Source organism: Lagopus muta, chromosome 7, assembly GCF_023343835.1.
Source record: "Lagopus muta isolate bLagMut1 chromosome 7, bLagMut1 primary, whole genome shotgun sequence".
NCBI classification, from domain to species: domain Eukaryota; kingdom Metazoa; phylum Chordata; class Aves; order Galliformes; family Phasianidae; genus Lagopus; species Lagopus muta.
The window spans coordinates 16,396,053-16,409,679 of record NC_064439.1 but is presented as its reverse complement, the minus strand read 5'-3'; the positions used below and the strand labels follow the sequence as shown (position 1 = coordinate 16,409,679).

General features: G+C 38.3%; 1 protein-coding gene across 6 annotated transcripts in view; it reads left to right on the top strand.

Moving 5' to 3' along the window:
* Nucleotides 1-13,627, top strand: part of MYO3A (myosin IIIA) — a 102,042-nt gene that overhangs the window by 13,960 nt on the left and 74,455 nt on the right. For all 6 annotated transcript variants that reach the window (XM_048951001.1, XM_048950999.1, XM_048951003.1 and 3 more), the window contains 2 exons: nucleotides 12,578-12,682; nucleotides 13,435-13,534. In XM_048951001.1, the coding sequence (XP_048806958.1) occupies nucleotides 12,578-12,682; nucleotides 13,435-13,534 (205 nt within the window). The remainder of the gene's footprint in view (nucleotides 1-12,577; nucleotides 12,683-13,434; nucleotides 13,535-13,627) is intronic.

The following is a 13,627-nucleotide window of genomic DNA, read 5'->3' as shown; positions in this document are numbered from 1 at the left end:
AGTATCTTAATAGAAAGTATTTCTAATTTGAAGTGAAATTCCTCATTTTCTGTTAACCATTTGGATTTTATTTTCTTTGTATTTCTGTCTCTGTTCTGATGTGCAGATTACTTAAATGATCTCGTAAACCATTTTGAAGTTGCAGTGTAGTGAGTGGGAAATAAGCTTCTGAGAGAGTAGGAACTATTGCTATTTAAAAAAAAACTTACAAAAAACAATATTGATAAATATAACAAAGTACCAAAAAAGAGTCAATTTCCTACTTTGATGTAACCTTTCAGTTTGTATCTAATTAGTTATAAAACTTGCATAATGATTACTTGGGAAAGTAATGTTGAACAACCTTTCATGACAGCACTCTTTGTAGCGGTCATGCTGGTACAGGATTAATAGGAGAAAGTTGTGTTAAGACAAACGCTACACAGTGAGGACCTGAATCTGAGAGTGGTATAGAATTTTAAATAAATAATTAAATTAAAGGAAAACTAATATGCAAGAGCTTTTAATATAATTAGCGGGGGTGTTGGTAACAAAGGAACCTAACTTGCTCAATTCAACATACTTAAGGGAGCACCTACAAGGATGACTGCTGAGTGAAACCCATCTCTATGAATATCAGTAGTTTTGAGTTGCAGTTCAGTAATGCCCTTCTCTCTATAGCCTGTACATAGTATGAACGTCTGCCCCTGTGAGGGTGCTCTTCTAGTCAATTAGCAATAAAGAATATTTTCTTTATTGTAAGAGATGATTGTCAGTTTTTTAAGCCTTGTCATCTGTTTCTGAAGAGGCAGGTAGAAGAATTTGGATTATTGAGTTTGTGTTGAAAAGAAACCACTTAAGCATTATACTTAGAATGAATCAGCCTAGCAGTGTCATGTCAGTTGGCATCAACAAAGTGACACAGCTAAGGCAGGGCATACCACAATGCATTTCTTCCATTCTGGATGTTAGTTAGAAAGGGACCAGACCTAAGGTAATTGGAAATTATCTGATGGAAGATAGAGGCAGAGAGGTTAGATCATATTGCATCTTACAGATGAGTGTGCAGGCCTTGATCAGTTGGGGAGAACAATTAGCATAGCCTTTACCTGAAATAAACTACAAAGAACAACCCAGGAAACACTGATTGAAGGTTGAAAGTACAACAGCAGGAGAAACAGTAGGTATTGCATGGCTTTTATTTGCTTTCTTCAGTAAGAAGCCAAGAACTGCAATGTAGCTATTTTGTAGTTTGTTTCCTACACAGATGAGGCAGGAACTCCAAGAAACATCTCAGTTTGTTTTCAAAAGTTAAGTGGCTATGCTTGTCATGTTTGACATATATTTGGGTTTGTGAATGTCATAAACTATTGTATTTTACTGTTCTTAGTATGTTTTTATAATTAGGAACTAGGATTTTTGTGATTTTAAAAAAGGACATTTTGATTTTAAACAACCTCATAGGGGAGAATGTGGGTGAAGTGACTTCTCACCCCAAAATAGAGCTTTTTATATTATCAAAGCATTTTTTAGGAACTTCTTTTCTGGTTCCAATGTAATCTTAAGCAGAGAAATCATGTGAAGTTGTGGAATAGTTTGTACAGAGCCTGTTTCTCTAAAGAAGTACATTTGCTTTTTCCATTCCCTCAGCACTTGAAGTAGGGAAATAAAAGAATAAAAGAATCCTGATTTCTGGTGAGGTGGACGAAAAATACCAAGAGATTACAGAATTACCCATTTGGTAGTGATCAACTTCAAGAAAGACTGTCCAGGCATTCTTTTTAGGTGTTTTGCTTCTCCTAGTATGTGCATCTTAAGAATTGGCTTATCTTAAGAATATTTACAGAGCTCTGCTGAGTTCAGCTAACAGTCCATGGAGCACAGCACGAGTCTGTACAATTTCAGCAGTCTGTTTCCTTCATGCTGTCCAGCAACCTTGTTATTTTAAGGATGCCCCAGTCCTGTTTAGTATCCATGTATGAGCACACTAAACCTGACAATGATACTATCAATGCTATACAGTCTCCTCTTAGAGCATGTAATGTTATCATTATCTACTTATTACTACAGATAATATTCCACATACTAGAATATGTTGTTCACAACATTATGAGAACATTTAAAAATCAAAATATTTTTGAATGTACAGTAAGAAGTTTAGAATCCTGTTCCTCTGAGGACTGCTTTGTGATCTCAATCAGCTGCATGTGTTTGTCAGCATTGCAGCAGGAACTTCCTAAGGAGGACTTGAGGGTAGCAATGTGGCATTCTGGTTGCTATTGCTGTTCTTTCAAAGCAGAAGAGAAAATATGACGTGCATACAGTTAGTCCACAATGGATACCAGCCTTGTGAGGATAGGAGCAGATCTGTTACTGCCTAAAGAAGGTATTAGGACTGCTATGGTTCTTGACAGTAAGAGCAATTAGCGCATATCTGATGTGATTGAGAAGAGGCAGCCAGCATGAGGGTTCAAGAGAAGAATGACATGGTCAAAGAGACCTTATTAAGGGTAAGAACTCTCCAGAGCCTTCAGAAAGGTGTTGCAGTAACTCCTGGATAAAATAAAGGAAGCTGAGCAGTGAAGCTGTTGTCATGCCTGTAGCCTTAAGTGAATCCTCTGTGCTGTCACACTCTTGAATTTGGTGTTTGGAGAGAGACATTTAGCAATTCTGATGCTTCCAAATGCTGACTGTCGTCACAGAGAGAGCCCTAGCAATCATGAAATATGTATAAAACTTCCTTGCAACTCCATAAATGAGCAGTGACAGCATGATTTACATATGTGTCTGATGGAGAAAAAGGAGCATAATTAACGCTCAAATCTTGTGGCTTAGTTTTGGATCCTTCACTGACCTACTTCGTGTGGTAATTTCTCATGTTGCCTTTTAGATACTGCATGTATAACTCACTGAAGTGTATACTTATTTAAAAAAATAGAAGATCCTCTTTTCTGCTATATGATGTTCAGAGTATGGTTATGCATCTAAAGAAGTAACACTCAGCAGTTCCAGGGTTGCACTGGGGAAGAAAGGTGTTTTTCAACTGGAGAGTCAAGCTACTAATAGTATAATATGAAGTTGCAGTGAGGTTTGCTACAAAAGAAGGGCAACCACTACCCGAAGTAAGGTCTAGGTATGAGTGGGTATGTTGGCTGAGATAGTCAGATGCGAAGTATCAACTTCTACAGTCGGGACAATGGTAGCAATGTGTTATGAAATGGAAGTATCTTTCCTATCCCAGTGTGCTTAAAGAGGGGTAGAAAGATATCCGGATACTTCTTCCATGTTGTGTGGCTCAATGTGTGGGAGGCTGAGTGATGTAAAACATGGAGATATAAAAACTAGAGGGGGGAAAAAAAGACTTGTCAACTATTGCTTCTGCCAAAGCAGGCTGGGAACTGAGCGGGATAGTTTAGAGCAAGGTGGGTATTTCTGCTCATCTCCTTCTGTGCTTTTCAGTACTGTAAGTATCCTGATGGCTGATAGGTGTTTTTCTCTCCATTAGCATAATTTCTTTCACTTTCCAGCTAATGGCATTGGCACCTTCATTGTACCTCTCAGTGTGTGGAAGAGGGGGGAAAAAGGACATGCAGTCATGGCAAAGTGGCTTTTGCTTCTTTTTCAAGATCAAAGTTGCCTGGCTACAACCATCATTTGATGCATCAAGGTTTTAGTAAATACTCATATTTTCTTCTACAAAATGAGGTTGTTTTTTTTTTTTTTTTTTACATTGTAGTTTGCCTAGTCCATGTCTTTTAGGCAGCTGTTAAGCATATATTGTGACCCACACTGAGGAATATAGCATACACAAAAAGCTGAGTATGATAAAGCTCTAACAACATTGTCACCAGGCTGCAAGGGAAAAAAGATGCTTATTATACTGCTCTGTAGTTAAATATCACGTGAATACTTTGCATCCCTTGTTTGAATACTTAACATCACTTTTCATTTTATACATCTTACTTTTGAGATTATTTTATGAAAATCCAAATTGAATTTGTGTACCTATTGGTTGAATGTCAGATTACCAAGCTTCCTAGCTTCCCTAAGCTTTGGTTGCAGTTAGCATCAATCATTATAAGACTTTCTGGAGTGAGGTGTGGTGTGTGTATTTTTTTTTTTTTTTTAGACATCTGTGGCTTAAACTCAAGCATGATAGTGTAATTTTGCTGTTCCTGTCCTCAGTTCATTGGGTTCTTTTCTAAAACGTGTGACGAGAACAAGCGGACTTGTCTGCAGGGAGGGAGCCTTTTGCTCTGTGTCTTTGTCAGGCAGAGAAGGGCTGGGGATTGCAGAATTCGGGAGAAGAACACTACAGCTTTGAGCCAGGAGCTGGGATGTGATGGAAGCAGACAGTCAGGTATCAGTGCTGCTGAAAACAACATTGCTGTGGGCTCTGAAAAGGATGTCAGTTGCAGCTCAGAAAATGCTGACTTAGCTGAAGCCAAACCATGGAAGCCAAGACCTGCCTTGAAAAAAGTTCTGATTTCAAAGAAGTTTCTTACAAAATTCTCTGTATGTCTTGGTATGTTCTGCTTAATATTCTTGTTCCTTTAGGGTCCCATCACAGTTGCTGAGTCGCCATAGCTTCTTTTGCCCTCACTGGAGGGAGGCAGGCACCTCCAGAGAGCAGTTAAGCTGACCTGTCCTGCACTCTGAGTGGAGAGGAATTGCCTTTAGGATGAGTGTTTCAGCTTAGCTCCTTTTGTGAAAAGCCTGGAGACAAGGCCCATTGCTTTGATCTGTGCTTCCCTAAACTTATTCTCAAACTCAATAGGGATGATTTCTATTGCAGTCACTTAAATTGCAGTGAATTATACTAAATTATTGTCTTCATCTAGGAACGCAGTCATGAAATTAATTGTGTAGTATGGACATGATAGTACTTGGAATTACTGTCCAAATCCTGTATTGTGCAGAAATGAAGCTACAAAAGAGGAAGATGCTTTGAAACATTCTGTAATGGGTAAAGACTGAACAAAAGCAGTGTACTTCTGAGCAGGAAATAGAAAATGTGAGGTGCATGCTGTTAACACAGCCCACCCTGTCTGGTGACAGTTGTCTGGCTTTGTTTTTCAGAGCCTTCATTAAGTTTGTAGCAGTCAGTAGAAATAGTTATGTTGATGTTACTGATCTCCAACTTAGGACCTGCTTTTTCTTCCTACCCAAATGAATGTTTTTGCATCCTGAATATTATTTTTACCACTGCTTCTTGTGCAATAAGATAAATAGCAATAAAACGATTATTTATGCTAAGGTTTTTGTAGCACAATATTCTATCTTAGTAAACTGCCTTTTGTATTTGTTTAGAAAGTCCCAGACTCTCTACTGACCATTGCCTTAGATGATATTTAAGGTCCCTTTCAGCCCAAGCCATTCTATAGTTCTGTGTTCTGACTGAGGAAAAAGGAGAGACTCTGGAGGCCATCACTGCATGAGATGGAATCAGCAAACTTATCCTCTAGGCTAAAAGCCAAGCCTAAGAAAGTCAGAAACAGCAAGCACCCATGAGGCAGTGACTAACAGCCCCGAAGGTGCTAGATGATGTAAAAGAGCAGCATTACATATAGCGTGTGGTCTGTGATCACTGAAGCTAAATAACAACTCAGGAAAGATGTCTGCTTCAGTAATACGTTTCATTCACGCTAAATTGAAAGCAATCAATGTTACGTAGAAGCCTAGGGTGGTGTTATGGTTTGTTTTGATTATGGGTTATCTTGTGGCCTCTATTGTTTTTCTAAGAATATTACAGCACGTATCTTTCCTTTATTTGATGTGAAGTTAAGAATATGCTCTACAGAAAGGAGCAGCATGCTAAGCCACTTGGCCCATTGAAGAAAATGATTTAGAGAAGGGTTCTTGTTTAGACTTATGTAGGTACTTGTGATTGGCTTTATATGCTGCTGGTGGAATGAGCATTTTGGCTGCAGACATTTGTAGAGATACATAAGAGAATGGGAATTCTGGTCGTGACTGTGTGTCAGTCATTATTGAGACATGCAGTCCATCATCTTGGAGACAAGGCAAAGAAAGGAATACAGGAAGCAGCTGTATCAGGTTGAATCTGCTCTGATAGAGAAGTTCTATTTAGAGAAGTGGACAAAAGGAATTTAAGTGGAGGAAAAAAACTCTAAAATAGTTGTGTTTGCTTTAGTGAGGAAAGAAAGGATACTGTGAGGACAGTAAGGATAGCAGGCTTTTGAAAAGACTGTTTCACCAAGCTTGGGGAACTGGTAGGTAGGTAGCTGTGCTTAGGAAAATGGCATGCAGTTGGCAGTTACTAAAAGAAATCATTGAATGCGCAGTAGCAAATTAGCTGATGTGGAAAGAAAATCGAAGCACAGTAGGAGAGCAGTAAGAATTAATCAGCATTTATTTCTTCTAACCTTTCAGGAAGCCTTCCTAAAAGAGAAACAAAAATACACAACTGAAGTACAAGCATTTAACTGAGCTTAGAAAGATTGTGGTATGGCAAGGACAAGACTGTGCTAAGAGGAGAGAGAAATGGGATAGAATATTTGATGTGTTTACGCAGTGAAGAAAATACTAATCTAAGGAAATACTGAACAGTCGTCTTAATGTTGGTACCTAAAATGATTCCAGAACCAAACAGCAGAAACCGGTGTTGAAATACCTAGAACCCAGTAGCATAATAAAGGTGGCCAACTTGGATTGGGCCACAATTCACGTTAATAAAATTTCTAACAAAATAACTGGTGTTGGAAGGGAAAAGCAGTAGATGTCATTGTGTTTTTGTAAGAGTTGATGTGGTTCCATGTGACATCCCTGTGAAGAAAATGTGGAAATTACTGAAACTTTGCATAAACAGAAAAGCAGATAACCATATTTTTCATAAAACTGAACTCCAAGAACAGTGGTAAGTAGTTCACTTTTGGGCTGGTAGAGCCACTACTGGGCATCTGCTGTTGGCCTGTTTCTGCTCATTAATGTCTTAGGTGATGAAACACAGCTCACATTAGAAGTTTGGACTGGACACCTAGATGAATTACAAGGCACACTTGGAGAATAGTGACATACTGAGGAACTTCTTGGAATCACAGGATAAAATGCAGTAGATGGATGCAGGCTGCAGTAGCAAATTGCAGGCAGCCTAGGTTTACAAAAGGTCATTTATAGGTCATTTCAGGAGGTTGCAGCAGCTAATGTTTTCAGCCCACAGAAGAGAAAAATGGCATGGCATGACAGTAGTCAGAGATGTTAAATACAAAGTAATGATCTTTTATTTTCAGTGAAGACTGGAGGGAAGGGCAAAAATAAAGCAGTTTTGCTGGCAGCAGAGAATATTGAGCTTGAATAGTAAAAAAAAAAAAAAAGTTCTCACTGTAGGGCTAGTGACTCACAAGCTACTTAAGCTGGAGTTACCTTCACTGGGAGATTTTTGGGAGTAGGTTAAACAAGTATCTGCTGAAGACCACCCAAAGATGCTGGATCCCCACTCAGTGCAAATACAGTGATCTAGATTGTGTCTTGGAGTCCCCCTTTCTCCCACAATGCTACTTTTTCACAACTGTGATTTGTGCGTGGCTTAAGCTGTGCATATGCAATCTGTTACATGATATCTGTGCAGCCTGTGAAGATAAGGGAAGTAGTAGCACTAGTTGTTCAAATCCAAGCTAGTGAAGTAAGATGAAAGTGCCTTCACAACTGCAGGATGCAAGCAGATGTCACCTGGCAGCTTAGCACGGGTGCTTACATGAGGAGCAGTTGGGTGATTGAAGGCTGTAACAGACCTTACAGAAGTGTGACTAATAGTTCTCTTAAACATGACGCTGCTGCTGAATCATTATTCAATGGGCTTCAGAATCGAGAAGAGCTGAACACAGAAATGTATCAGCTGAGTCAGATGAAGAGTGAGTAAGATCTTTAAAGAGCACCTGCATGACTGTGATGGCAATTTCAACTGACGTGTCTTAGAATCATGCTATTTTATAAATCTATTGCAGAAGATAGTTTTGCATACTAATAGCTCAAATACAGCAGCACAAGGTTGTGTCAGATGGGTGGGTGGAGGACTGTATTATCCCAGGATGAGTCTTTGCCTTTTGCCTGCCAGGAAATTGTAAGGGAGGAGCCCTTCAGAACCCCTGTGGAAGTCATAAGGGCATTTTCAGATGGATCAAGCCTCCTTTCAAATTCTTCCTTCTGGTTTCAGTGTGCAAGAATTCCTCAGTCCTTTTCCCTTGGTGTCCAAATGTTCAAATTAAGGACTGAGTATTTTTAAATCCAAATATTACTAGCTAGAGAAAAATACAGCTTCAAAGGGACCTTTGGAGATTATTGGGCCCACACCTCCCTCCTCAAAGATGATTAATGTTACAAGTTTGCCCAAGGTCTTTTCCATTCATGTTTTGAATATCTCCAAGGACCTAGATAGTGTAGGCTTGCTTAGCAAGGTCTTCTAAAGCTTAACCACTCTCAGTAGGAAAAATACTTCCTTTGTGTCCAAGAATCCACCATCTTGCATCTGGTGACTGTTGCCTCTCATCCTTTTGCTGCGTACCTCTAGGATTCATCTGTCTCTGTCTTCTCCACCCCCCTTTTCCGTAGCCCAAAGATTTCATTTTACATCTCTTTAGTTGCTTTCGTATGCAGATAATAGTAACATTCTATCAGAGTGGGCCCTGAAAATAGTGCCAGTTACTGAAAATACCTGTGTGTCAAGAGGAAACAGTAGAAGAAGTGACAAACTTTAAATGGATGGAAATTACTCATGTACAAATTTATCAAGATGACATTTCTAAATAGTTTGCCTGCTGGAGGATCACTAATATTTTCTCTTGCCATTTCTCACTTTGATAGAGTCTGTCTCTTTAAACTAATTTTATTCAACTATTGAAAAGTATTTTTTTCTACCTTTTATTGGGAAAATGTAACCTTTGGAGACTTCCTGAAAACAGATCAAACTGAAGAACCCACTTGACTTTTTTCTTGCAAGCATTTCAAGTACCAGAGTATTTCTGGTATCCCAGCACTGAACTGAGAAAGTCAATTCAAATTATGTTTCAACTACTTAAGAGCTAACAAATGCCACTAATACTTCTCCTATATCCAGTTCTCCTCTGGGTATTACTGGATGCTTAATGTAGGTCTTACAAAACTGATACAAAACACAGTAAATATCGGTGCTTATCGGAGAATGTGTGGGAGAGATAAATAGAATTATTACTCTGTTCTCCCAGAAAAGCCCATGTCTCAGTTGTATCAGTTTGGTCATTACCTTTAAAAGCTGCCCTGCCGCACACCTGAGGTAGGCACTTAGCTTCTCTGTATACCTGCTACCTGAGTTCTCTGCTTTTCTTGTTTATGCTTATAGCACCCTCCATCAGGGTATTTGGAAGAGATTTTAACAAATGATGTGGAATCGTGACATGAACCATTTGGCTGTGTATTCGTACAATAGCTACCAGCACCTCTATCCTCTAGATGCTTCACAGGAAAGAAGAATGAACATTGAAAAACGTCTTTGTTGCCTCCATGATTCCTTGTTGTACAAGCATTGCAGTTGGCTACATTCAAACACAGCAGCCTTGGTAAGAGTTTGCACAGGTTTTGCTGTGCACGGTGTGCTACTAAGAAACTGCAGAGCTTGTAATTTAAAGCTGCATTATTCTTAGCAGCCCAGAAAACTTCCAGTTTGACTGTACTAATAAATAATATTTATCCCACAGTCTTATTGAAGGATTACGAGATCTGAATCACATTTTCTTTTTTAATTATTATTGTTATTTTAAGTTTTTGTGCCATGGTCCAGATTTTGCTCAATGTTTCTAAGGGTCCAGAACTGTATTAAGCAGTATCTTTCTGTAGCCTCTGCTTTGAAATAGGAGAGTGGAACCTGGCTTTTTCTGAGAGAGACTTTCTTCTGCGTTTGTGGTAAGCTTGTGTTGAAAGCACATGCAATTTGATAGCCTTAGTCAGGAAAAAGAATTGCTGTTTGACCTTTGCATGTATGTATGTGTAGCTGCATGCATGGCTGCAGCAACATGTGGCACCTTTGCCTGCAAAAATAGGCAGTAAAAACAATAAATGAGACGGGTGGCAGTGTTTTACATGGATTTGTTTGGCCTGTAGGAAAATAGAACAGGGTTAATGCCAACCCGTGTCATCTTTGTCGTCATCATCCCCCCCTCCCCACCCTACGCGTCTTAGAGCACACAGATACGGTGTAGGCCATAATCTCCTTTTCTAATTGTGGTTTGTGTTTTCATAATCCCTTTTCTTCCTTTTAGCTGTTTCCATTCTATCTTCTGGGTTGTTTTTTTTTTCCCCTCACCCTCCTATTGTAGTGGTCAGAAAAATACAAATTGTCTGATTTTGGTAAACTACAGATTTCTGAGAAAGAAGTAGTAAAAACACATTTGCCTTGTACATGCAAGAAAGCAGGTCTGTGAGATCCTGAGCTGACCTCTGCCTAAATGCTGCTCTGCCTTTAAATCATTGCAGATGGGATCACCCACTGGGATGTGGGCGGCTTTTGTTTTTCTGTTCAAGGCCTTCTCAGGTGAGCTTTTGCATACCAAGTTTCAATTTTGCTATGACCCAAGATTACTAGTTTTAGTATCTAATAAAATGGATAGTTATCTTATAACAGGTACTTATAGCTTACAGGAGAAATAGAAAAATTAGTTAAAGCAACATATTTAAGAAAGTAAAAATAAACATGGTTTTCCCAGGCAATTAAATTCAGCATTATTTAGTGCCTAAGTACAGAAGAAGGTGCGTTCTGAGATATGTTTTTCTTTCTCTCTCATACAGAGAGGATATATGCCTTTCTGGGTTAGTTTTCTTTACCTTGAACAGAAACGCTCTCAGATATCAAGTTCTGTAACCAAAACAGAAGATCTATCCATGTGAAGCAAAATTTGCATGCTGGATAGTGAAGAGTACCAGAATGGCTGAAGACAGTAAATTCAATCCTGTTTGGGAGTCTGACCCTGATCCCACAAAGCTCATAATCTCGTCATTTAAGTGTATGAGTTTTTCTCTTCTGTAAGCATGTTTATTGTCACAATAAAGTTAGTAGCGAGATTGAGTGAGTACCAAGATTACTGCCATACAGCTCAACAACTATGAGACCAGAGTGTTCACTGAGCTGGCAGGGGAAACCTCTTTGCAGCCAGACCTATGTACTGCATGGTGTTTGTGTAGGTGTTCATGCTGTTCTAATTCAATGTAACTGAGCGGTTCCTACAGCAGTCAGAAAATTATCCTTTTGTTTGTGTGCAAAGGGCTGTACTGTGCTTATTGCTGCAAAGTGCAAGGGTTGTTGGTTTTTTTTTTACGTTGCTTTGGTTTGATTTGTTTTTGGTTGGTTGGTTTTTGTAGTTGCTACACAGGAAATATGTAGAGGTATAGAAGAACAGATTAAAAAAATCTTGAAAGTACCTGATGTTTGTGTTCTGCAGTTGAAAGGTTTCATTGATATACTGTGCCATCAACTTGAATAGACGACTGTACTTGCACTCAAAAGGAGTCACTGTTGTACTGCCTTGGTAAAATGTCTTATGTAGATGTTTATTTTCATATAAAAGCTACCAAATAATACATTGTAAATACAGATAATGCAGTGTAAAACATAGAGTTTGTTTCACTTTCTTATTGGAAGCAGCTAATCGTGTGAAGGGTGATGGCTCTTCAGTCAGTGAGTATGGTAGGTGGTGCAGAGTAAGCATCTTTATAGATAAGGGTTTAAATACTGATTTCATCTGTGCAGGTACTTAATTGCTACAGACAAAGAAAAGTTACGTTGTTGCTTGTTCCTACTGAAAACTGTTGAGAGGTAAAAATGGACATATGAAATGTTGCAGTGTAATCTGATTTGCTGATAATGTGTGCTTGATAATCATTTTAGAGAGCAAGGCCTGTAATCTAACAAGACTTAGGCAAAAAAAAGGACTGCCAACAGTAGGTTGTGGCTTTCTTCATCTGGAGCTGACAGGGTTGATGCTGCAGGGGCTATGATTTGTCTTACATCCATGGTCCACCCTGTTTCAGTGAAAAATGAGCTTTCCATCACACCTTCATTGTATTTCATGAAGCCTGGCCCTTGCATATAACATTTTTCTACACTGTAAGTTAAGCGCCACTTGGCAGGCAAGTTTTGCTTGTGAGACTCTTCTATCAGGGGAGTGTCTGTGCCTCCTGTCTTCTGAAGGCTGAAGTCCATTTCACATTGTATTTAGCTTTCATACCTGAGAATTGATGCTGTAATAATCCACATTGCTGATGAGTTCCACATGATGAATGCAAGAAGCAATTAGTGCCCCACAGAACATGCTTTCACAGCAAATTTATTGCTCTATAAGCTAATTCCATTTCAGCGACAGGCAATCATTTATATAGGAAAACAAAGAAATAGACTGCATTTGGGCAAGAAAAATTAAATGCAGAAAGTAGTGGGGAAAAATAGCACAAGTTGCTGATTTTGTTGTTGCTAAAAATAGTAGACATGAATAAATTTGTGGTTTGCAAATAAGGAGCTCATTCAGGTACAAATACAAAAACTACTGTAAACTAAAACCAGGTGGGTGCTCCAACACTTCTTAATTCCTTTTTATGTTCGTGTAATCTTTTGCAGCTGTGCAATGGTGGATCTGTGACTGATCTTGTGAAAGGATTTCTGAAGAGGGGTGAAAGAATGAATGAACTTATAATTGCTTACATCTTACACGAAGCTCTGATGGTAAGATAAGCTCTCAGCGAAAGGACAGTCAATATTCAATAAATGAGTTTTTTTTTAATGAATGAAAATCATTTATCCTCTAATACAGCATATTAAGGCAGCATGTAATGAAATGTGTAATTCAGACAGTTTTTTGAACAAGCAAGGTAAAGAAGAAATCATCTGTTTCATTATTAAGAGAATGGAAATTGATTTCTGAATATTGATTTATTTCTTCAGTAAATATAGTTCTGCATAAAAATTTATTTTATTTTGAGAAATTGCAAAAGTACACCCAAAATACTATTCAACTTCTTATGTCAGGTTCCAAGTTCTTTTTATAGCAAAATGGCCATCAGATCCAGTGAATTCAAATGCTCAAAAAATTTGGCTAATCAAAATCAAGTATCTTCCTTTCTTGTTGTCTTTAACTGGAATTTGACTTTCCACTGTGGATTCATTGAGAGGCTTTAGCAGGTTGTTTTTTTTTTTTTTTTTGAGATCTAAAGGTGTAATATATAGCATGGACTTATAGTGCTTTTTTTCTTCTATTATCTTGAAGTTTCTTTTTTGACATAATGTCAATCAATTAAAAGGTATAAATTCCTCATAGTGTGCAAAGTATCTTCCCAGAAAGAATGGCATCTCTGGTTTTTGATTAAAATATACGTTTTTCTTAGTTTTTCATACTTGTCTGATTTTTCTGTTTCTGCAAATGCAATACAAAGCATAGAGCTTTTAGCAAAAAATCATGTTTACATCTCATTTTCCAGGGACTTCAGCATTTGCATGAAAACAAAACTATCCACCGTGATATTAAAGGAAATAATATCCTTTTGACTACTGAAGGAGGAGTCAAGCTTGTGGATTTTGGTATGTAGCCTTATTTATATATACAACCAATGCTGTGCATCTGAAGAATGGAAAATAAAGTAGCAGAAACAAATCAGAAAAGATGAAATATAT